General features: G+C 39.7%; 1 protein-coding gene across 8 annotated transcripts in view; it reads right to left on the reverse strand.

The window, feature by feature from the left end:
• Positions 1-251: 251 nt before the first annotated feature.
• The window catches only part of hdac11 (histone deacetylase 11), a 48,875-nt gene continuing 24,268 nt past the window's right edge, over positions 252-24,858 (reverse strand). For all 8 annotated transcript variants that reach the window (XM_047347945.1, XM_047347943.1, XM_047347941.1 and 5 more), the window contains exons 7-11: positions 23,725-23,801; positions 20,017-20,079; positions 12,458-12,554; positions 10,043-10,221; positions 252-1,407 (exon numbers count right to left, since the gene is read on the reverse strand). In XM_047347945.1, the coding sequence (XP_047203901.1) occupies positions 1,165-1,407; positions 10,043-10,221; positions 12,458-12,554; positions 20,017-20,079; positions 23,725-23,801 (659 nt within the window). In that variant the 3' untranslated portion in view covers positions 252-1,164. The remainder of the gene's footprint in view (positions 1,408-10,042; positions 10,222-12,457; positions 12,555-20,016; positions 20,080-23,724; positions 23,802-24,858) is intronic.

Consider the following 24,858-nt stretch of genomic DNA (forward strand, 5'->3'; position numbering starts at 1 on the left):
ACATCAGCCTGAGATCTACGGCTACAACTCCTGCATTCGGCACCGTTAGCACGCCTGCATCCGTTAGCGGCTTGTCGTCTGCAGCCAGCAACATGGCGGGGTTTTAATCTGTGCATTATTAAGAAAAAACACTGCGTGGTCAGTAAAGGGTTTTTTATGTTGAAGAAATGTTTGAAACAACTAAGATATTACAAGACAAACAGCTGGATGTTATATCTTCATTAAAGTTTATATATTGAAATGTAAATATGTTAAATTGAAAATTTTTGAGATTTTATTATTAAAAGAATTAAAATTTATTACCACATAAACACACACAAAAGTACTGAAAACAGGTACTGTTGAGTACAGGTATCAATATCCAGGTACCTGGCATCGGTTCAAATGTGAAAGGTACCCATCCCTAGCCTGAAACCATAAGACAAGATATTTCACAATTACTTATAATAAACCTATAATATTTATCTGAAATAAGGGCGCACCAAAGCCTTATAATGGGCAAAAGTAACTCAAAGATACAAACATGTCAAACGGATTTATTTAGTACAACATTTAATGTAATAAAAATAATGTTATCTAGAGATAATATTTACTACTGATATCGCAGCTGATTTAGACAGCAAAATACGGTAGTAAAAGATTATCTTCATATTAACAAAAGCTTGACTTTAAACCCAAATTAATGTTTTTTATATTTCTGGGCAATGAAACCATTAAAGTTCCATTAAATATTATAGTCTGAGTGTTGAAAACGTTTTTCATCTTCATAATAACAAACTGAGGGAGCAGGCAAATAAGATGCTTTCAACATACTTTTATCTGAGTACATGAAACCTTAATATATGTCATTGTTTTTTTTCTTGCTTTTCCTGAGATGAAAGAGTCCCTCTCAATGATGTGCCATCAAACACACAATAAACACATTCTATGGCACATGGTTATGAAACATAATAAAGTTCATTGTTTAACTTCATTTTTTTTCTCCATTATTTACATAAACAATCTTTGTGTATTTGCAAACACCCATTACTTAACCAGTTTTCATGGACTCTGAGATTACAGAATATTATTGTTAATTTCTGAAACAAACTGCACACCATAAAGTTACTTCAGTCCCTTTTAAAATGTCACACCTGGGAGTGTTAGCTTAGGGCTCACTGCTGCTCACACAACGGTGTGTACTGATCCTGCAGATCCAGAGCTGCACATCAAGTGGGTTGCCAGTGATGACAATCCCTCCCCCTCCATGGCTTCGGGTCCAATCAGACCCTGCTGGTGTAAGTTAAGAATGGAGTCCGCAATGATCCGTGCCGTTTTCTTCTGGTATCCTCCTGATGTCACCATGAGGATGGGAATCCCTCGCTGCTTCGCAGCCCTGAACACGATCTCATCTCTCTTAACTATGCCCTGGCAGGAAGAAAGAAGGAAAAGCTGTCAGTCTCTTCAAGCCTTCAGACGTTTACAGAAGAACATGCCTAACCAGAATTTCCGACAATTATTATAAGATCTGCACCACTTTTTTCAGGCCATTTACTAGCCTAAACAAAAAATTAGTTGTGCAATTTAAATCAGCACTCCACCACCACTAACACATTTGGTAATATTATTGTAATATTATTATTTGTTCTAATTATTTGCTGGAATGTGAAGGGTCCTAGGCAGGAAGTATGTTCACAGAATGCAATAAATCTAAATCTAACTCATGTGGATCTGCCCACAGCAACATTTCTAATTTCCTCATTAATTGATTTTGTCGGGCACTGCTGCTTCGAAAGGGAAACATATTCCTGCAAGGACAGAGAAACAGCTCATGCAATCTAACAGCAGCATTTTCAGTCTAAATGCTCTGTAATTATAACAAGTGAATGCAGTCTAACAGGCACTACAATAAGTGAAACCATCCAGATTTCAGCCATTAGAAGCCAATCAAAGGATCATGTAAGTATCATCCAAAATACCCCTTTTAGAAAATACTATAAAGCCAGGATGTAAAAGTGTTCTGCATAAATCACTGTGCATGTGTTGTGTAAAGTACAACAGAGCATGGGAGAATAACGTGGACCCAACACTGTACACCTGGTTTATGACTTCCATTGCCATCCTCAAGTTCAAAATGCCAGTGGTTCCCCTGTTGGGAGGTGGGTGTCTTTGGGCAGTAATGCACATGCCCATTTTTGGAGTCTGCCAGAGTCTGAACAAACATTTGTTTTAACAAGCATATGCACGTCTGAATGTAAACAGGAAATATGTATTGGAAAATAATTGTTTTAGGTATTTCTTTTTTAAGTGATCACTTATGTTGTCAAACTGCATCGTTAGAGTTGTATATTAGGAATACTTCTCTAAAGAGTCTTCTTCTGCTACTGATTGGTGATTTCAGCCAGATTTGTTTTGCAGTGCCATCTGTTTGAAACAAGAACTGCAGTGTTGTGTGTGAGGCATCTAAAAATTTGTTTTTGATTATTGTGTAATATTACATTTTGACATATATTTATTGTATTCTATGCTTTCCTGAGCTTAATTAGAATGGGGAATGGTAACACCAAAGTGGAACTTTTGTTTGGAGGTGTTGCCCCACGTTGGTTTTACGGTGAACTTCCTGTTTTCCTCAAACACAATCTGGATGATAAAAGCAACACTCCGGTCATCATTGCTCTCTCCTGCTTGTATTTTTTTTCAGGTCAGTACACGGTGAAAACACATCAAACCTACTTTGTAAGGTTTTACATATTATTTTATCAGTAGATGATACTGTGAAGCAGTTTCTGTGCACTTTTCTGCTAATTTCTATAAGGTTTATCAGCCAGGGTTTAGGTTAGCAGAACGTTACCCTGCACCTTGGAAGTCTCGCGGGGTTGTGTAGTTGAAACAACACGATATCCCAGAAACTTCAATTTTAGGAGTTTCTTTTACTTTTATAGAGACAAATAAGCACTGCACTTTATTTCTGTTATTCACATAAAGTAGCTGCGAGCCTCAGAGTAATTAGGCATGTGTATTCAAAAGTGAGAAGTTCGACCGATGCCATGTTAAATGGTATATTTATTTGGAGTTGTGTAATTGTATTTTTGATTGTTATTAAGCTGATAGCAGTGTATATTTTAGTGATCTGGGGCCTCATGTACAAAAGTGTGCAACTTTCATACTAAAGGTTGGTAGTAGGAAAAAATTCTGAAACTTCTTGCGCACAAAGGAATTCAGTTGTGCGAAACCGTCCGCAGACATGTCACCGCACTCATAGCCTTCATACATCCCAATTTGGGTGGATGTGACGTAGCTGCATGTGGCACATGGACCGCCCAGTCCCCGCCCATAAATACATATGTAAAGTGGTATAAATAGCCACTCATCACATGTCCAAATACCCATGGCAACGGTGCTGTGACAGTCAAAGATTGGTTCCTGTTGGCAGTAAAAATAACGGTGTGTACACACCATGAGGGATGTTTTTAATAAATTACAGCAAACCAACAACTTCCTGAATGACATTAGAGCGACTAGAAGAACCTGACTTGAAATAAACAGGTTGTCAGCTCGAACCTGTTTAGCTCTACAATGTCTGCATTAAATCCACATGGCACTAAGCTCAATTACAGCTCAATGCTGATTATTGTAATGATGTGAATATGCCTCCCATATTTCAATTAGGAAGACTGTCACCACACACACAATGTGAAGTACCTTAAATCTTTACAACCATTCAGGACGTCACATAAAAAAAAAACAGAGAATCACCTAGAAGCCAGGCATCGTGAACAGGAGCCTGCTGGAGGTTTGTTGCCAACACATACAGTGCCTTGCGAAAGTATTCGGCCCCCTTGAACTTTTCAACCTCTTGCCACATTTCAGGCTTCAAACATAAAGATATGAAATTTTAATTTTTTGTGAAGAATCAACAACAAGTGGGACACAATTGTGAAGTGGAATGAAATTTATTGGATGTGTCAAACTTGTTTAACAAATAAAAAGCTGAAAAGTGGAGCGTGCAATATTATTCAGCCCCCTTGCGTTAATACTTTGTAACGCCACCCTTTGCTGCAATTACAGCTGCAAGTCTCTTGGGGTTTGTTTCTATCAGTTTTGCACAGAGAGACTGAAATTCTTGCCCATTCTTCATTGCAAAACAGCTGGAGCTCAGTGAGGTTGGATGGAGAGTGTTTGTGAAGAGCAGTCTTCAGCTCTTTCCACAGATTCTGGATTGGATTGAGGTCTGGACTTTGACTTGGCCATTCCAACACCTGGATACATTTATTTGTGAACCATTCCATTGTAGATTTGGCTTTATGTTTTGAATCATTGTCATGTTGGAAGATAAATCTCCGTCCCAGTCTCAGGTCTCTTGCAGACTCCAACAGGTTTTCTTCCAGAATGGTCCTGTATTTGGACCCATCCATCTTCCCATCAATTTTGTCCATCTTCCCTGTCCCTGCTGATGAAAAGCAGACCCAAACCATGATGCTGTCACCACCATGAGCTGTGTTGCTTTTACGTCAAACATATCATTTTGCATTGTGGCCAAACAGTTTGATTTTGGTTTCATCTGACCTGAGCACCTTCTTCCACATGTTTAGTGTGTCTCCCAGGTGGCTTGTGGCAAACTTTAAACGAGACTTTTTATGGATATCTTTGAGAAATTGCTTTCTTCATGCCACTCTTGCATAAAGGCCAGATTTGTGCAGTGTACGACTGATTGTTGTCCTATGGACAGAATCTCCCACTTCAGCTGTAGATCTCTGCAGTTCATCCAGAGTGATCATGGGCCTCTTGGCTGTATCTCTGATCAGTCTTCTCCTTGTTCCAGATGAAAGTTTAGAGGGACGGCCGGGTCTTGGTAGATTTGCAGTGGTCTGATACTCCTTCCATTTCAATATGATTGCTTGCACAGTGCTCCTTGGGATGTTTAAAGCTTGGGAAATCTTTTTGTATCCAAATCCGGCTTTAAACTTCTCCACAACAGTATCTCGGACCTGCCTGGTGTGTTCCTTGGTCTTCATGATGCTCTCTGCGCTTTGAACAGAACCCTGAGACTATCACAGAGCAGGTGCATTTATACGGAGACTTGATTACACACAGGTGGATTCTATTTATCATCATCAGTCATTTGGGACAACATTGGATCATTTAGAGATCCTCACTGAACTTCTGGACTGAGTTTGCTGCACTGAAAGTAAAGGGGCCGAATAATATTGCACGCCCCACTTTCAGTTTTTTATCTGTTAAAAAAGTTTGACACATCCAATAAATTTCATTCCACTTCACGATTGTGTCCCACTTGTTGTTGATTCTTCAAAAAAAAATTTAATTTTATATATTTATGTTTGAAGCCTGAAATGTGGCAAAAGGTTGAAAAGTTCAAGGGGGCCGAGTACTTTCACAAGGCACTGTAACTATGTGTTATTATGGGAATCATGAGCTGAGGAGTTCAACGTGCCATTGCATTTTGAGACACATTAGTGCGTTACAAACAGGTTGCACATACATTGAATGAAAATGCCTTCTATTCATAAATTCATATTCACTTACAGATGGGGCCCTTATAGCAGTATGAGTACAGCCCATAGCTCTGATTACATTCAGAAATCATCTCCTCGCTGCAAATGAGAGACACAGTTTAGGAGAACTTTATATATCTGAGCAACGTGTGGAGGAGGAGACCGACCCATATGGCTGGCATGGCCTAGCTCAGGGATGAGTTTTAAAAACTCGACTCGTCAGTCAGCTCCCTCTGAAAAAGTGCCGGTTGAAAGGACCACAGCGTAGTGAGAACTGAAACTGGCGACACACAGGTCCTCCTGGTTTCCCTCACACTGAGACCAGCTCTTTGCAGAGCTACAAAATAATTGCCCTGGGCAATCTAAACTGGCCAATAAGCCATGCATCATCATGTACCAGCAGGTGAGTACGATCTCTGAATAAAATGCTCCTTCCAAAGTCTTCCATTCTCCAGCTGAGCCAAAGCTGCCATCGTTCCACAGTTACGTGCAACTTTATGCAGCTATTTATGCTCATGTGTGATTGTCTACAGCTTGACCACCGTAGGAATCATCAAACCTGACTTGTTTGGAATTAATTTGCTGATCCGACACAGTTTTCTTTTTCAGTGAGAATGAAAGTGCCCCTTAGATGATTCACATGTATTTTATGCCCTTCAGCAAACAGATCGATGTGCAATAAACCCACAGTTGACAAAAACAAAAGAGGTTCTACAATTTACATCGAACTGAGGTTCTTTTCATTTTCTTCATAAAAAACACATCAAGTATGATGCTCCATGAATTAAATAAAACTGAATGGAGTCATATTCTAGTGGATTTCGGTGAGTTTTAGTTTTCTGAAAGGTTTGCGTGGCTTCTGCACATTTTCACACAACATTCATTTTTGTACATTCCAAGTTGTGCGTAAAACATTGCTCGCAAAGATTTTTGTTGTTGTAACTCATATTATCCACATTTCTTCAAAGAGTTCTTGTAGATGGTTATGGCTGTGGCTATAAAGGATCTCCTGCAGCAGTCAGTATTACAGCAGATCTCAAGAAGTCTCTGACTGAAAACAGTTGTATGACAATCTGAGAAAGATGATGTTTCGGCCTGTCCGTAATATTCTTAATTTTATGAAGAATCCTTCTTGGCACATTGATCTCCAGAGATTCCAGAAGAGTCCCCAGAACAGAACCAGCCTTCTTTATCAGTTTGTTGAGCTTTTTTAAGTCCCTGGCTTTGATGCTGCTACCCCAGCAGATGATGGCAGAAGAGACAATACTCTCCACAACAGACTTATAGAAGATATGCAGCATCTTGCTGGAAACACTGAAGGTCCTACGCTTCCTCAAGAAGTACAGTCTGCCCTGTCCCTTCTTGTAGACACCTTCACAGTTGCATCTCCAGTCCAGTCCAGGTGAACACTGAAGTATTTATACTCTACCACCATCTCCACTTCTCTCATGATGGAAAAAGTGTTTGACCTATTACTGTTTCTCCTGTTTCTGTTCGCCTTTAAGATGAGATGATTGTTTCCTCACAATGCCACAAATCAGTCCATCAGCTCTCTTCCTGTCCATCTCTGATACACCATACGACCGCAGAGTATTTCTACAGATGACAGGAGTCTGTCTTGTACTGGAAGTCTGAGGTGTACAGAGTGAAAAGGAATGGTGAGAGTACAGTCCCCTGTGGTGCTCCTGTGCTGCTGACTACCTGGTTAGACTCATAACCCTTCAGTCTCACAAACTGTGGTCTGTTTGTCAGGTAGTCTTTGATCCAGGAGATTGTTGAGGCCTCCACCTGAGTCTTATGGAGTTTCTGGCAAATTCTGAAATGAGGTTGAATTGTGTTAAATGCTCTGGAGAAATCAAAGAGCATTATTTTCCTAGCGCTGCCTGCTTTGCCCAGATGAAAGTGGGTTTGGGGAGCAAATGTATGATAGCTTCTTTAACTCCACCTCCATGGTGATAAGCAAACCGCAGGGGTTCTGATATGTGGTTGTGTGCTTACTCACGTAGGTCAGCAGCAGATTTTACAGGAATTTTAAGATGTGGGACATCAGTGACAGCTTTATAGTCAATGAGGACTGATCAGTAAATTTTCTTGGTACCTGAACAAGGTAGATTTGTGAAAGAATAAAGCAGTGAAAATAGCAGAGGTACTCCAACATGTTGCCACCTTGTGCGGTGCAATTCTACAATCATTCGCAAGGCCTCATCCCAAAATGAAAGGCAGCATCCACCAATGAACAGCTTCACCTAATAAACTTGTCAGATTTTGTAGATTGTGAGAAATCTTCTGCTCAGTAACATCAGGGAATATGGATCTGTGTAATAGTTGTTACAACCTAACCAGCATCTGGTTTCTAGAGAACACTGCTGGTCAGTGAGAAGCAGGACCTAGTTACCAGTAGCTAGACACAGTGACAAGAACATTTAATGAGTTGCTTTATATTTACAACCAGCACTGCTCTACTGATTGTTTTAGTCTGCGGTTTCTCCTCAAAGGTCTTTGTCTAAGCTTGTAATAAGTGACTTTTGAGTTCAGTTTAAACCATGGAAGTTTCTTTTTTAACCAGCGCTGTAATCAGATGGTGGCTAATCAACGTTGTATGTGGCTGATTGAATTTGCTGACTATTAGCCACAGTGGGTAATTATTTCTGAGCCTGACAGAAAACCTTTGGTTTCTTTGGAACGGTGAACCATCATAAATGCTCTTCCACAACATCAATGGAAAGACTCAATTTACACCATTTGTTGGGCCAACCGCAAGAGCAGTACACAACATCAAGAGATACAAACATTCTACGACCTGTTCAGGATATAAAAATGTAAAAATGGAAGTTGTTCTGGACAAAAAGCTTGCTTTCCCTCTGAAGATTGTGGTCAGACATTGTGCTGTGGTCCATAAAGCAAAAGCAAACAACAAAACCGTTATTGTTAAATGGTGTTGAGGAGGCATATGAGAGGAAAAAGACTAGATACTCCTAACTAACTAAAAACAACAAAGAATGGGTGGAAGTTAAAGGCGTTCCATGTAGAACTAAGTTACAATAAATGTATTACAATCTCCACTTATTAAAAATGATGGGGTTGCCTTTCCACAGCAGCGGAAAGAAAAAAAAAGAAGATGTTTATTAAAGAAAGAACATTAGGTGTGCTGTATGAAAACACAGGTAGGAGGAAGTCAAACAGAAAGGAAAGAACATATGGCCTCCAGTACTTGGGCTACAATGGCATTTTGGCCATGCTGCCCTTACACCTGGTTATATGTTGGAGATTTTAACTTGTGTATGTACATGATTTACGTTCTTAAACTGAAGGAGACTGTATCTACTGCAGACAACAGAATTTTGAATAAATTTCAAGATAACTCAATGGCTTGTGCCTTCCTATAAGTTCTTGTCAGGCTTTGTAAGGTTGTTGTAGGACCAAACTGCAGGAAAGAGCGATGGAGCAGCAATGTAAGCAGGGTTCTCCCAGCGCATTCAGCGGCCCGCTACGCTGAAAGTTGTCACCGTTACGCTGCACATTACGGCCCTTTGACCGACATCTGGGCTCCCTCTCCGTGTGGTTTATATGTCGGCTATTGCGCATGCGATGAGCCTGTTCCCTTTTCCTTTCACCCTATGACCCTGAGCGACCACTAACAGTGAAGATTTCTAAAATCATGTCAGCTTCAAAGGATAGGTATAAACTGCATCATATCACGTTACGTTGCTCATCCCGGTAGCTGCTAACCACAAATCGGGTGACGCAGAGGCCTTAACAAGCAAAAGAAACGAAGGTCTGGCATCGATCCACCATGGAAAGAAGCCTTCCAATGGTTGGAAATAACCACAGATGAAGCTGGTCGGCCTTCACACTGGGTTATCTGCGCTCACTTTTGAACCTACGATTTTAGTTAATGTCGCCTAGTCAGCAAATATAAATAAATAAACTATTTATCACCAACTGTGTGCTGCCTCTGTACTTAACCATGTTAAAGTTGTGTGCAACAAGAGAATTGCCAAAACTTACACAATAATAATGCCCCTCTAAGCTGCAAGGAAGACCTTCCAAACACCTTAAAATCCAATAGCTTCTAATTGCTTAAAAAATCGTTTCTCTTTAACACTTCCAAAAAACCCTCTGCAGCATGCAGTAACTAATGAGTAGGAAGGCAATGTTGGAATGTTATTTACCGAAGGCAGCTTATCTTACTATACAACTGAAATGCAAGGCAGAAATGAAATAGCGTGATGGGTGTATAACACAGTTCTGCCTCCATAGGTCAAGTAAGAAACCTTACTAAAAGGTATACTTTCTAATGGTAAAAAAAGTCTTTTCAGGATAATAATAATATGATCATGAACTAATATTTTTGCTTTCTGGTTTATAATTTAGAGTAGGCAGCCATTTTAACTGGTTATGGCAGACAGACAGACAGACAGACAGACACTTTTATTTATCCTTTATTTTTCCTTTCCTACAGAAGAACAGAATAATAAAAAGCTTTGAGAAGCAGCACCTGAAGGTTCTCTGTAAAATTTAAGGGAAAGCTATCAGAGAAGGTGGTGTACCTGTGGTGATATGGAGAGGCCTCCGAGGGGATCCCCATCCAAGATGTCTGTCCCTGCATTATAAACAATGATATCAGGGTGGACCTCGTTCAGCGCTCCCCCAGCGTGAAGCTCAACCTTCTGAAGGTACTCAAAATCTTCAGTGCCCCAGTCCAGCTCCACCTTCCTCTTTATGGCTCCTGAAGATAGAATACATTAATACAAGGATGGTTAAGGAGACATTTAAGCCCACAGGTGCTTATTTACAGCCCATTTCATAATGTACAACTACAGCAAGGGTCAGGTAAGTAACTCTCTCTTTTATGTAACAAAACATGACTGGTCACTAATGGAATCTTTCATTTTACTGAACAACATTTAAAATAACCAACAAGCTTAATTATAATTCCTTTTAAGTTTGAATGTTCAAATAAAATGCAACTGCAAATGCAGCGAAAATCACTAACAAATAAACCCCCATTTTTTCCAATACATTTTGCTTTAGTTTTTTAACTTAAATTAGTCTTTGAGGGGAATATCAAACAGAATATTGCGCTGCAGCTTATCCTAAACAACCCAGAATGCATTGTCATTTGACCTTAATAAGAAGAGTAGTGAGCCTGCATCCTCACTAAAATTGAAAAAAGTCGTTTTAAAGCCCTTACACTGGCTCCCTGTATCTCAGAGAAAAGACTTCTGTTAGTTTTTAAGTCACTGAATGGCTTAGCACCAAAATACATTAAAGATTTATTGTTGTTGTATCAACCTTCCAGACTACTAAGGACTTCTGCTTCAAGTTTACTCTGCATCACCAGAACCAAACACGGGGAAGCAGCTTTCAGTTCTTATGCTCCACTAATCTGGAACTAATTACAAGACAACTGCAAAAATGCAGAAACCCTGAGATCATTTAAATCAAGGTTAAAACCCCATTTGTTTAGATCTGTTTTTGATTGATCAATTTTAACTGAAACATCCTTAATTTTATTGTTTTGTCCAACTTTTCTTTAATATATTTTATTATGTGACTGCAAAGTCCTTTCTTATGTTTTGGTCATTGCATCCAGAACCAAAATCAGAATAAATTAAATTGGCCAGATTTGTGTGCACAAACAAAGAACTTGACTTCGGTTTCCATCGCTCACATCATATATCAACATCAATCCAAACAACCACAATGTGTAAAAACACATACATTAGAACAAGAAACAGTATGTACAAGGGTGTGTGAATTTTAATCTATATATGAAAAATGGAAGGCAGGTTGAGATATATGTAAATATGCTTACTTGTTTCCATCAGGGTAGCTAACTAATCTGACGGAGGTGTTCATTGTGTCCATCAGAGAGAAACGTCTTCCCCCAGTCTTTGTTGCAGCTTGTTTTGCCATTAGAGCTGTGTAGCGCCAACTACATCTAAACAGTTTGTGTCCAGGATGTGTGGGGTCTGCAGAGATTTTAGTTTTTCTGACAATAGACCTGTAGATGTTCTGGTTGGAGGGAAGGTCAGCCCTGATGACCCTCTTTGCATACCTAGTTGTTTGTTGCAGTTTGGACCTGTCCTGCTGTGTAGATGAGCCAAACCACCCAGTGATGGATGAGCACAAAAGAGGCTGAATGATGGCAGTGTAGAAGATGACCATCATAAACAAGTCAGCGGAGGAGCAGTCATTTGTGTAAAGAGAGATAAGAAGGGGGGAGATAACACACCCCTGGGGGACACCGGTGCTGATGATTCTTGAGCAGGAGAAGATGATTCCCGGCCTCCCATGCTGCTGCCGGTCAGGAAGCTGGTGATCCACTGACAAGTGGAGGCCTGGTGAGCTTCTGGTGGAGGATGTCTAGGTTGATGGTGTTAAGGGCCGAGCTGAAATCTACAAACAGGATCCTGGCGTACATCCTTGGGTGGCTGAGGTGGCGCAGAATGAAGTGTTAACCCAAGTGGAACTGCATTGTCTGTTGACCTGCTTGCTCGGTAAGCAAAAATGTACTGTAAATATACTTTTTTCATCTTGTAAAGCACTTTCCATTGTCTTATTGCTTGCCCTGCCTTGCTTAATAAAATATCTTGGATGCAATTAAATTCAGAGAAAATACATAAGGATGAAGGCATTTTAATGTCAGGAATGATGGAATGTGGACAGAAAATTATGATGCACATCCTGTCAGATGAACACAGATGTATTAACAGAATCATCTGTGAAAAGATGGGATTATTGTGTTGTAGTAGTAGCACACAGTGACATCAGTGGGATGGCAGTGAAGACAGAAGCTCTCCAGCCTCGACCTCTATCCAGGAATACAAAGCAGTGCTGGGGTTTCAGCATGTGCTAAATGCTCAGCAGTGAGTCCAGGCCAGATGTAAGATTTGGATTCAGGAAGAGTTATAGAAGAAAAATGTAACTTTGGGTGGAAAATCAACAGCGCTCTAACTTACGTTTGGCGTATAGGTCCCCTGGATAGATGTTGTGATTATACATATCCATAATGAACACTCTGGTATCGTCCAGAAAATCTCGCTCGTGTCCATTCCCCTGTAAAAAACAGTACCAGAAAGATGGTCAAATTTATTTCTTTAAGTTTATTAACTGCACAGATCCCATGTGGGCCGGATTACAAATTAAAGTCCTGAACTGCCTTTTTTGGATCTTTGTTTTTCAATTTTCTAAGTTTTACAAAACATCAACTAGTTTTGAACAGTTTTTCTTTTCATTAAAAGAGAATTTAGTTTGGGTTTGAAAAACCTATACTTTTACGCACACCTCTTTACTCTTTGCACACCTATTTCCCTTGGACACACACACTAACTTTCCCAAGGACACTTAGAATATTCTAACTCAAACTGGATTATGCTTTAGTAAAAAAAAAAGACTACGATAGTCTATGTGAGGCAGACTATGGCAGTGTTCTGAGATGATAATGTGAGAAGGTGACGGTGTGTGTAAAAGACTATGATGATGTATCTGAGAGAGACTGTGATAGTGTATTTGAGTGACTATGATTGTGTATGTAAGAGAGTATTATAGTGTAAGTTAGTTTGACAGTGTATGTGAGAGAGTATTGGCCCAGCAATGAGAGAAACAAAAAGGACTGAACTATGCACAAAGCTGGTAAAAATTCTAAATCCGAGAATGCACAGTATTGACCTCTTTTCACGAGAGCTCCCATGAAGGAGCTACAGAACTCTGCAGTGTCCTTTCCCTTTGCACTCATCTCTCCACAGGCTGCATTGGGGAGGACAACTGCATGAACGTCTTGATCTCACTGGTCGAGTAAAAAACTGCATCTTGGAACAAACCTTGGACCCAAAGTAAAATACAGTCTGCTTTTTGTGATTCTCCAAGAAGACCTATTTTGTCTCTAGTCATGCAGTGATGTTTCTTTCACTGTCCTGAAGAAGACAGCATTTTAAACTGCGGCTCCTCACAACCGACGCCTGCAACAGTCTGAGCAGATGTTCACCCCAGCTGCTAGACTGAGAGCGACTGCCAGGTCTCCTCTGTTCAGTGGACCTGCTCAACGAGCTGTCCTGTTCATCGTAATGGTTCACAGTAAGAAATGCAGTAAACAAAGAATGCTTTCAAAAATGGAAGTGTTAATTGTTTATTTTCATCAACAAAATGCAGTGTAGTTTTGTGAAGCGTGAAGTGCTCCCACACTTTTGAGGACTTGGGTTAAACCGTTTTCTCTGCGTCGGTCATTTGTAGAATATACTTAATTTCCTTTGAAAATACCGCCTCCACTCTGCCTCCACTTCGCTCCGTTCAGCTCGCTGCGCAGGTTACGGTTTTTTTCTTTTTCTTTTATTTCAGTCCGCCCGCATTGACAAAGCTCTGAAGGTGACGTAAACACCTCTGTGACATGGCGACTGATGCAGAAATCGCACGATCAAATCGATTATGAAATTCATTGCCAACACTTAATAATCAATTTTTATTGCTTTTATTGAGTCATTGTTGCAGCCTTACCGCTGGCCACATTTTAGTTTATTGTATCGATAAAGAATAAAAGGTCAACATGAAGCTGTGTTTTGGGATATTTTGCTCTACCTTACCAACCTGCATTGCTCTCCCTTTCAGTTTTAAAGACTGATTCACCAGACAATAACGTAAAGCAAACGTCAACCTTAAAACGTTTTAAATTTGATTAAATCAACCTCTACTAAAGACAAAAATGACTGGTTAAGGATCAAACTTTGATTGGACCATTGCAAGACTTTGATTTTTTTATAACATGATGTCATTTTAGCCAAGCTTCATCAATCAGACAGATGGCCTATCTGACACTCAAAGACTTTGAAAACCAGAGGAATTAATGGTCAAATTAGTGAATGCAAGCTGCTCCCTTGCTTCATTCCTTGGGTTCAAGAAGCTTTATATCCTAGAAATTATTTATGTATCATAGCTCAGAGGCTTAACCAACTCTTTCTATTGGTTGTTGCCTTTTCGTTGTCCAATGAGCTAACCCCTCCCTCCTACTTCCCTATGTCTAAGAGGACTGCTCAATCCAGCTCTCCATCCAACGGGTCCGGACTTCCCTAAACCTGAAAGGTCTTACTAAGCAGGTTTACTGAAAGTTCTGTTTAAGCTGGTGTCGGGAAATGACTCGCCTAGCCTCTGACAGCCTTCATCCAAAAGTCTCGCCCTTCTTCAACTGGAGGTCTGGGCGACCGAGTAGCCTATCACAGTCATCCACACCTTCGACAATCACTTTTGTTCACGGCTGTTCATTCCCTAATTTACAACAGGCTCTTGGTATATGGGCTAGGTTAATTTTAGTGGCTCAGCATGAGCTCCAAGGGCGCTGTTTTAACAAACTTGGCTTTAGGCAACCTATAAAAACCTCCTAAAATATCTTGGAACCAGGCAGCAAGACGTTTTACCACCAATGAAAAACCAAAAATACAGTGACTCAAATAATTGAATGTCCAATTAACTAGAATTTTATATGCTTTCTTTAATTAGTAATGCTCTTGCAGGGGTCAGTAACAGCTTAAATTCGGCATCACAAAATAATTTCAATAATAGAAATGAATCCATCAACTCAACCTGTCTTTCCCTGATGCTGAAACTAGTGGGTTTGATGAGGCTTTGAAGACGGAGGCTCATCCATGAACCTGATGGAGAAGAATTCTTCTGGTAACAACGAGTGGTTTCTTGAAGGGAATATGACTTAATCTTCAGTTTTCTTCCTTTAAGTGGCAGGCACTGATGCTCCAGGCTTCGATGGTTAAACAGGATCTTTGTTGTTATTTGTCTCCGAAGACAGTAGTTTCCAGAAGCTGAAGAGTTGAAGGAAACCCGGACACATAAATGAGGTTGATTCAGGACTTCCAGAAGCCTGAAACTTAGAGCAATCAGCTGTTCACTGATCAAGTTCACTTCTGTTGTCTGGATAAAAAGGCTTTAGATGAAATCATATTCTTAATCTTGAGGCACAGTTCTTTCTGGGCCCACGGGTTGATCCTCTTTTTTAATGCAGTCGATCAGTGGGGCTGTGTCTCTGTTCCTTTTCCATCCAAGCTTATTTTCTCCGTCCGAACTTGTCCGTTGGTCTTCTGCGAGGAAACAACCCCGTTTCTGCTCTCAGCATTGTTTTTATAGCACTTGATGCCTTCACCAGTCAGCCCCTTATTAGGTTTCTCAGTTATTGCGCAACCTATTCTGCTCAGTTTTAAACTTTACACAGTATTACACATTTCATTCTTCAGCTTTCAGCATTCACTTTAAAAAACCATTGCAAAACCATCACTTCATTCTTTTTATTCATGCTTTACAAATGATTAATGTTATATTTCTTTCATATATAGCTGATTGAGAATGTCAAACCTTAATGTTTTTCCTCTAATTCTCAGTTCTTAACCACATTTCAATCATACATCTTTTAACTTGTTAATCAAAGATTACAAATTTTATTCAATACATGTGAAACAATATAAAATCATCATACATCATTTCTTTGGATATACGTGTTTATATTTTTGCAAAAGATAACACAGATAACATGTGGCAGATAATATGTGGCTCCACACAGGCCTCTCCAGTCTCTCAGCTCCAGAATATGAGAACATGCTTGTTTCACTCCCCACTGCTTCAACTGTGTGTTTTAATAATTATTGCATGAATTACATATAAGGATATTTATTGTAACTTTTATGGAGTTAACTGTGAGCAGTTACTAAATGTTGCACGAATTACATGGAAAGATCTCACCTTATTTTGACACCTTTTGTGTGTAAAATGTGAACTATCTTCAAACCTTCCATTATAGCAGGTCTCACTCCCTTTAACTCATACAGTTATATCTCTATCTCCACCTTGTCTGCATCCTCAGCTTCAGTTTTAAATGGTTGACCCTATGTACTTAGACTCATCAACCTTCAGTTCCTCTACTCCTTGTGGGTTCATCTGTTTCCCTCTAATTCACTAGCTCTTTCATGAGCATCCCTTTCATGTAACCAGACTCTCTTCCACTGGTTCCCTCCTCTCACACAGAACAAATGTTTTCTGCAAACAACTATAGTACATCACCTCATCTGTCAATCAACCAAAGAAGAAGGGTATCAGAGGTCTTTCTTAATGTAATCCCACCTCCACCTTAAACCCATCTGTAAATCCTACCACACACCTCACCGCTGTCTTGCTGTCTTAGTACATGTCTACTACCCTAATATACGTACAGTTTACCAAATTAAAAAATGGTTAAGTATTGGACTAAAAATGACAAAACTGAAAATAGGTTTAAAAGACCCCAGACATAAAGACAAACAACTCATTGGTAGTAAAACACAGAAATGAGACACGCCTTCAGACATTTGTATTACATGATTTCACCTTTTGTTATATTGGAGACGCATCCCGCACCTTCAGTGACCCCATCCACCCACCAGACGGTCAAGTTAATGATGTCACATTTTTTTTCTGACTAACGTAGATCACAACAGAAGTCATTTAGGGTTACCTTTCCTATATAAAACAGATGTATACATTGTCATTTCATGAAACAAATGAAAATGATCCTATTTTCATAATACTATGTCATCTTTGCCTCTACATGGGTTCCAGATCTCAGGCTGTGCGGGGAGGTGAGCCAGACTATTCTAGCCGGTATCTCTCGACCTCCCATAACAGACTAACATTATTTTTAAAGCACTTTAAAACAACCACAGCTAAAACAAAGTGTTGCACATAACTGCAAACTATAAACATTCATTAAAAGAAAATGCATATATAAATAAGGCATAAAAACAAAAAAAGATTTAACCACAGAAAACAAACATGGTCAAACTAAGTCTCACTAAAAGCCAAAGAATAAAAATGGATTTTAAGTAGGGATGGGTACCTTTCACATTTGAACCGATACCGTACCGATACTCGGTACCTGGGAATTGATACCGGTACTCAACGGTACCAGTTTTCAGTACCGTTTATGTAGTAATAAATGTTAATTAGTTTAATGATAAAATCTCAAACATTTTTAATTCTTTATATATATAAACTTAAATGAATATATCAAAACAACATCCAGCTGTTTTTATTGTAACATCGCAGTTGTTTCAAACATTTCTTCCACATTAAAACCTTTAGCTGACTACACAGTGTAATGCACAGATTAAAACCCCGCCATGATGCTGGCTGCAGACTACGAGTCGCTAACGAATGCCGGCGTGCTAATGGTGCTGAATGCAGGTGAAAATTGTCTTTTCAGCCTTGACAAAAATGTTGTGCTTAACCAGGTCAGTGTGTATACACACACACACTCAAAAGAATATATAAATGGCTGGGCCCATGGTTTCCTCTGACTGCAGCCTGTTTAAGCTGTCTACATATTCGAGAGAACATGCTTATGGGAAAAAGAACTGAAATATTTATATTCTACCTGCTGTATTTACATATTATGTTTATATCTATCTTCTTTCTTTCTTTAACTCTCTCCATCTTTCTGTCTCTTTATCACACCTTATATCTGTCTGTCTCTTTCCATCTATTTCTTTCTTTTGTCTATCTATCATGTATGTATTTAATTACCAAGCTCAGTCTTATAGATCCAGGGGGATAATTATACCTCCGACAGCCAAGCCAGATCAGAACCTTTTATTCGGTAATGACTGGACTTTAGCTGCATGTCAGAGGCAGGGCATGAAACACTTGGGCTATTTTGTGTACTCCTATCGTTTTAATTCTATTAAAACGAATGACATTAACTGTTAAAACATACTAGTACTACATGCTGGGATCCTCTTGGGGGGCGGGCGGTCTGGTTGGCAGGACGGGTCGTCCCCCTTGAATGGTGGAGGGGAAACGCTGCAGGTGCTTCCTCAGATTAGAAGTATTTCTGCCGCTGACCTTGCACATTGTATCACAAATATTGCAGCGAGTGTAATCTTTGAAAAGTGGAGCCATACTTTTGAGTGCTTTCTATGTATCAGCCCTGCTTGCTTTGACTGTACCAGCGGCTACTGACGTCATTACGCTCTTGTGCATGCAATGCTGCGTTCATGTCCGGCATGGAAAATTGGCCACTCTTCCACTCTCAGTGTCACAATGATGCCTTTAGTTACCGAAACATGGTACCGTTTGATTTTACATAAATCGGCACTCAGTAGTACCGACGGAAATTGGTCGGTACCTATAAAAGTACCGAATTCGGTACCCATCCTTAGTTTTAAGATGAGTTTTTAATGTATGCAGTGAAGGAGCCTCTCTAATGTGCAGTGGTAGGTTATTCCACAATTGAAGAGAAGCAATAGAGAAGGCCCTGCACCCTCTGAGCTTCCTTCTATACCAAGCTACCTGCAGGAATTGAAGTTAGGCCAGCCTGAGGGGCCGAGAAGGTAAGTAGGGATGAAGAAGCTCAGAGAGGTATGGCGGGCAAGGTCATGCGAACATTTAAAAACAAACAAAAATTTTAAATGAACTCTAAAATGCATAGGCAACCAGTGGAGTGAGGCCAGAACAGGGGTGGTGTCCTGTTTTGGAGGACGCGTTAAAAGACGTGCAGCAGTGTTCTGAACCATCTGCAGAGCAAGGACTGACTCATTCCAATATAAAGTCCATTACAATAATCTAAAGAACAACAAAAAGCATTATAATTATATTTGTTTCAAAGAATTTCCTTAAGTGATAAAACCCTGCAACTTTGCTAATTTGACTGTCCAATTTAAAACACAAATCAGTGAAAGTTTGTTAAAATATACTGTCAGGTGTCCCAGATCAACAGAGGTTGAGCCACTTGGTCCAAACATTATTACCTCGGTTTTCTTCTCATCAAAATTTAAGATGTTTAGGGAATGTCAAGCTTTAATATCCTAATACCCTCGAAACAATACAATAATGCTTTCATTGAAAGCATTCATTGAAAACATTATTGTCCTTCTGCTTTAAGGGCAGATGGATCAGCAACAGGCTCGGGCTCCTTTCCCCCCAGTGAGGTGGCATTCGACATCCCCAAAACCAGTCTAAGTGCCTGATCTTAGCACTAAACCCTCATTTTTTTCCCTGCAGGTGGTGGGTCCAGCGGGGGATGTTCTCGTGTAACTCTTTTGGGCTTGGGCTGGCCTCAGATTGGGGCCCCATCTTCTGGCCGATGTCTCATGCCTCATTCTCTTCGTTTTCTTGAAGGCTTCTGAACCGCGCTTTGTCTGCCTGTAACCCAGAGCCTGTTTGACATGGGAAACCCGACCAGGGACATTTTTGCCCCCGACGACATCACCTCCGTCATCATGCTAGCACTCAAACCCCTCCATCACATTAAGGGGCTGTTCAGTATAAAAACGATAGCAGTGCCAGAAAGACCAAACGCACAAAGAAGAAAAGTTCTCATAGGTTTAGGTTTCTATTCAACTCACTGGCTGGAAGCACTCAAAAATAATTACATTCCACTGAATATGAAGATTATGGTCAACTTTGATCACACAGAAGCTCATTGATTTTAGTGGTGGTAAAAGGAGAGAAGGCTGGTTATCAATATGAGAGAAGAGGTAATGTATTTACTTACCTGATGAGCATCAAGGTCAATGATGGTGGCTCTGGAGATGCCTTCCACTCTCTCAAAGAGAAACTGAGCAAAGAAAAATAAAAAAATAAAAATATAGTTTCCTTTAAAAACTGGTGATAGCTTCATGTGAACATTTCAGTCATTCCTCTTTCACAGCAACACAAGGCAATATTCAACATTTTTAGCTGCTTCAAGACTTGTAAAAAGGTTTCCCTGCAAACTTTTAGGTGTGAAAACATTATTACTATTTGTTTAATTAGAAAAGAGTAAAAGTCCTGTCAATCAACATATAAAAAATATTTTCTTATTTTTACCTGGTAAATTCATAATATAAAATAAGGAATGTTAATGAGTAATGACATCATATAAATTGCTCATTCTTAGTTTTACTAATTAACTCTGATTTAGAGGCAAAATTTCAGTGATTAAAATGGGTTTCCAGAACTTAATTCTATGTCTGATATATCGTAATGTTGGTGAAATACATCAGTTTTAAAATAACCATGACTAATTATCAATTATGTTATTAATATTTCATATCAGATAGTATATCTGAATCTTTCATATTTGATGCAATCAGCTTGGCTTCCGTAGACAGAAAACGTATCAACTTTAAACGATAACTGATTTTACTGAGCTATAACTGGGATTGTACTGGACTGTATGCAACACTGTTGCATGCAGTGAGAAGGTCCTGGGTTCAAACCCGAGCATGGAGCCTTTCTGTATGGGTTCTCTCCTGCTTCCTCTCACAGTACGAAAACAAGAATGTTACATTAATTGGTCTTTCTAAAGTTATTTTAGGAGTTAGTGTGTGCATGGGGCGTCTACTGTCTTTTGCCCAATGGCTGCTGGAGATAGGCTCCCTGCAACCCTACAGGTTGTCTATACCCAGGTATGCCTGGGTATAGAATATAGATGGATGAATGGATGGATGAATGGATTTTATGTACTTAAATCTAAATATGATAATATGATATAACTAAGTTGTCAAGTGCCTTCACTTGACATTTGTTGTAATTTGGTGATTTATGAAACTAAATTCAACTGAACTGAGTATTGGAGATGTGTGGAGGCTGAAGGTACTACATTGCACATGTGCACAGTGCTTGAACTCTATATGATTTCAGCACTGCAGTTTGACTGTTCTATAAAAATAAAGGTTTGCTGTATTCATGTTTTTCTTCTACATAATTAAAGATTTTCAGATCAACAAAACACGTTTCCTGTCTGTAAAACGGCTTTGGATATGACTATAGAATATGGCTGTGTGTTATATATAATTGGATATGCCTTTGTGTTGATTTGATGTTGTTTGGTTTCTGGGTTTTTCTTATATTTCTCTCACAGTTTTTGAATCATGCTTCTGTTTATTATTTTGCTGGTCATGTTTTAGTCTTGTTCGTGTTTTGTCAAGTTTGGTTTTTGGTTCTGGTCATGCTTTAGTTTTTGTTTGTATTCAAGAGTCTCTGTTCTTGCTCCAGCCACGTTCTGTTCTGTCTGTTAATTATCTTTATCCGGTTCACCTGCTCCAAACTAATCTGTCTCCTAGCTCCACCTGGTGTACTCTCCATATTCAGTGCCTTGCGAAAGTATTCGGCCCCCATAATAACACATAGTTACAGTGCCTTGTGAAAGTACTCGGCCCCCTTGAACTTTTCAACCTTTTGCCACATTTCAGGCTTCAAACATAAAGATATAAAATTCAAAATTTTTTTGAAGAATCAACAACAAGTGGGACACAATCGTGAAGTGGAATGAAATTTATTGGATGTGTCAAACTTTTTTAACAGATAAAAAATTGAAAGTGGGGCGTGCAATATTATTCGGCCCCTTTACTTTCAGTGCAGCAAACTCAGTCCAGAAGTTCAGTGAGGATCTCTAAATGATCCAATGTTGTCCCAAATGACTGATGATGATAAATAGAATCCACCTGTGTGTAATCAAGTCTCCGTATAAATGTACCTGCTCTGTGATAGTCTCAGGGTTCTGTTCAAAGCGCAGAGAGCATCATGAAGACCAAGGAACGCACCAGGCAGGTCCGAGATACTGTTGTGGAGAAGTTTAAAGCTGGATTTGGATACAAAAAGATTTCCCAAGCTTTAAACATCCCAAGGAGCACTGTGCAAGCAATCATATTGAAATGGAAGGAGTATTGGACCACTGCAAATCTACCAAGACCCGGCCGTCCCTCTAAACTTTCATCTGGAACAAGGAGAAGACTGATCAGAGATGCAGCCAAGAGGCCCATGATCACTCTGGATGAACTGCAGAGATCTACAGCTGAGGTGGGAGATTCTGTCCATAGGACAACAATCAGTCAGACACTGCACAAATCTGGCCTTTATGGAAGAGTTGCAAGAAGAAAGCCATTTCTCAAAGGTATCCATAAAAAGTCTTGTTTAAAGTTTGCCACAAGCCACCTGGGAGACACACCAAACATGTGGAAGAAGGTGCTCAGGTCAGATGAAACCAAAATCGAACTGTTTGGCCGCAATGCAAAATGATATGTTTGGCGTAAAAGCAACACAGCTCATCACCCTGAACACACCATCCCCACTGTCAAACATGGTGGTGGCAGCATCATGGTTTGGGCCTGCTTTTCGTCAGCAGGGACAGGGAAGATGGTCAAAATTGATGGGAAGATGGATGGGGCCAAATACAGGACCATTCTGGAAGAAAACCTGTTGGAGTCTGCAAGAGACCTGAGACTGGGACGGAGATTTATCTTCCAACAAGACAATGATCCTAAACATAAAGCCAAATCTACAATGGAATGGTTCACAAATAAATGTATCCAGGTGTTGGAATGGCCAAGTCAAAGTCCAGACCTCAATCCAATCCAGAATCTGTGGAAAGAGCCGAAGACTGCTGTTCACGAACGCTCTCCATCCAACCTCACTGAGCTCCAGCTGTTTTGCAAGGAAGAATGAGCAAGAATTTCAGTCTCTCTGTGCAAAACTGATAGAGACATACCCCAAGAGACTTGCAGCTGTAATTGCAGCAAAGGGTGGCGTTACAAAGTATTAACGCAAGGGGGCCGAATAATATTGCACACACCACTTTTCAGTTTTTTATTTGTTAAAAAAGTTTGACACATCCAATAAACTTCATTCCACTTCACGATTGTGTCCCACTTGTTGATTCTTCACAAAAAATTTGAATTTTATATCTCTATGTTTGAAGCCTGAAATGTGGCAAAAAGTTGACCAGTTCAAGGGGGCTGAATACTTTCGCAAGGCACTGTATACACTCCTGTTCAATTGTTCATTGCGGAAACATTATTCAGATATTGCTCTTGTCCTGTAGTCACGTCACGCGTGTCTCGACCAGCCTGGCCAAGTCTGTTTTTTGCCTGTTCTGTCTACACGTTCGTTGTTTTGTTCCTGCCTCTTTTTAGAGTGAGTTTTTGTTTTTTATTAAATTTGTTTTTTTCACTTACCATCACGCTGCCTGCTCGTCTGCATTCTGGGGTTCTATCTCGCAAACCATAACAGCCTTAATACCTTAGCATTACTTCTTCAGGAATTGGTGATACATAGACGTACTACATCAAATTTTAATCATAAAATGCATTTTATATTTATCAGAGGTAGTCTTTTAATTTGTTTGTAAATATATTCTCTGATAAAATGGCTCATGGCTGAATTTGATTGAGAGTTACTTCTATTGTCATAGTAAAATGACCAGTGTTTGTTTGAGCCTCACCCTGATGGCCAACGTGATGTCAGCATAAGCACAAAAGCCCCCTCCCTTGTCACTGGAGCAGTGGTGGAAGCCTCCTCCTGGTAAAAAAAGAACAAGGGTTGGTGTCAGGGCTATTAAACAAGCTGAGATATTCTTTTGAAAAAACTAATTCCTCTGTTTATAGATGTAAAAATAGCTTTTTTGAATGATTATTCCCTCCAGTATTGGATGTTTTACAGCTAGGACGTTTGTGGACACTGTTTTACTTTTGGACATTTGTTATGATGCACAACCATAGGTTACAAGAGCAGCTGGTTAACATCTTAAAAGTTCAAATAACACCTCAACTACAGCCCCAAATCCCAGATGAGTTAAAAAGGAGGCACAGTGGATGCAAAGCAGGAGCTAACCAGGGAGAAAACAGAGGAAGTTCAAAATCTCTCTTCCAACTATTATGATGGGCAATGTGAGATCACTGAGAAAAATGTGGATGAACTCCAAGCCCTAACAAGGAAACAGCCAGAGTATCAAAATGCAGTATTAAGTATTTCACTGAGACATGACTGCAGGATCATATCCCCGACTCCAACATCTCTCTGATGGACTATCTGATCATACAAGCAGACGGACATTTAAAGAGGAGTGGCAAAAGCAAAGGAGGTGGACTAGCAGTGCTTGTGAACAGATGGTGCAATCCAGGACGTTACTGTGAAGTGTTGTCTCTGCAGCCTGAATATTGAAGTCTTAGCAGTAAGTTTTCATCCATGAATTGTACCTATAGAGTTCACCTGTATTATTTTGGCAACCACTTACGTACCAACATCTGATGTTGCCTATACTTCACGTGATCTCAACAGCTCAGGTGTTACTAAGACTTAGACCAAACACCACAATGTGTTTGTGGCAATATCGGCTGATTTTAATCACGCTTCACTCTCTGCTACACTTTCAACAGTTTGTCAGCTGCTCTAAACAAAATGCAAAATGTTCGATTTGTTTATTCAAATGCCAAGGATATATATATATATATATTTTAGAATCAGATAAGATAGCTTTAATGCCAAATTACTACAGACAAACAAGGAGTTTGACTCTGGTAACTTTGTTCTCAGTGAGGATTTTTTTTTCTTCTTGTATATATATATACAGGGGTTG

This window comes from Girardinichthys multiradiatus, chromosome 20 (assembly GCF_021462225.1).
Source record: "Girardinichthys multiradiatus isolate DD_20200921_A chromosome 20, DD_fGirMul_XY1, whole genome shotgun sequence".
Taxonomy (NCBI): domain Eukaryota; kingdom Metazoa; phylum Chordata; class Actinopteri; order Cyprinodontiformes; family Goodeidae; genus Girardinichthys; species Girardinichthys multiradiatus.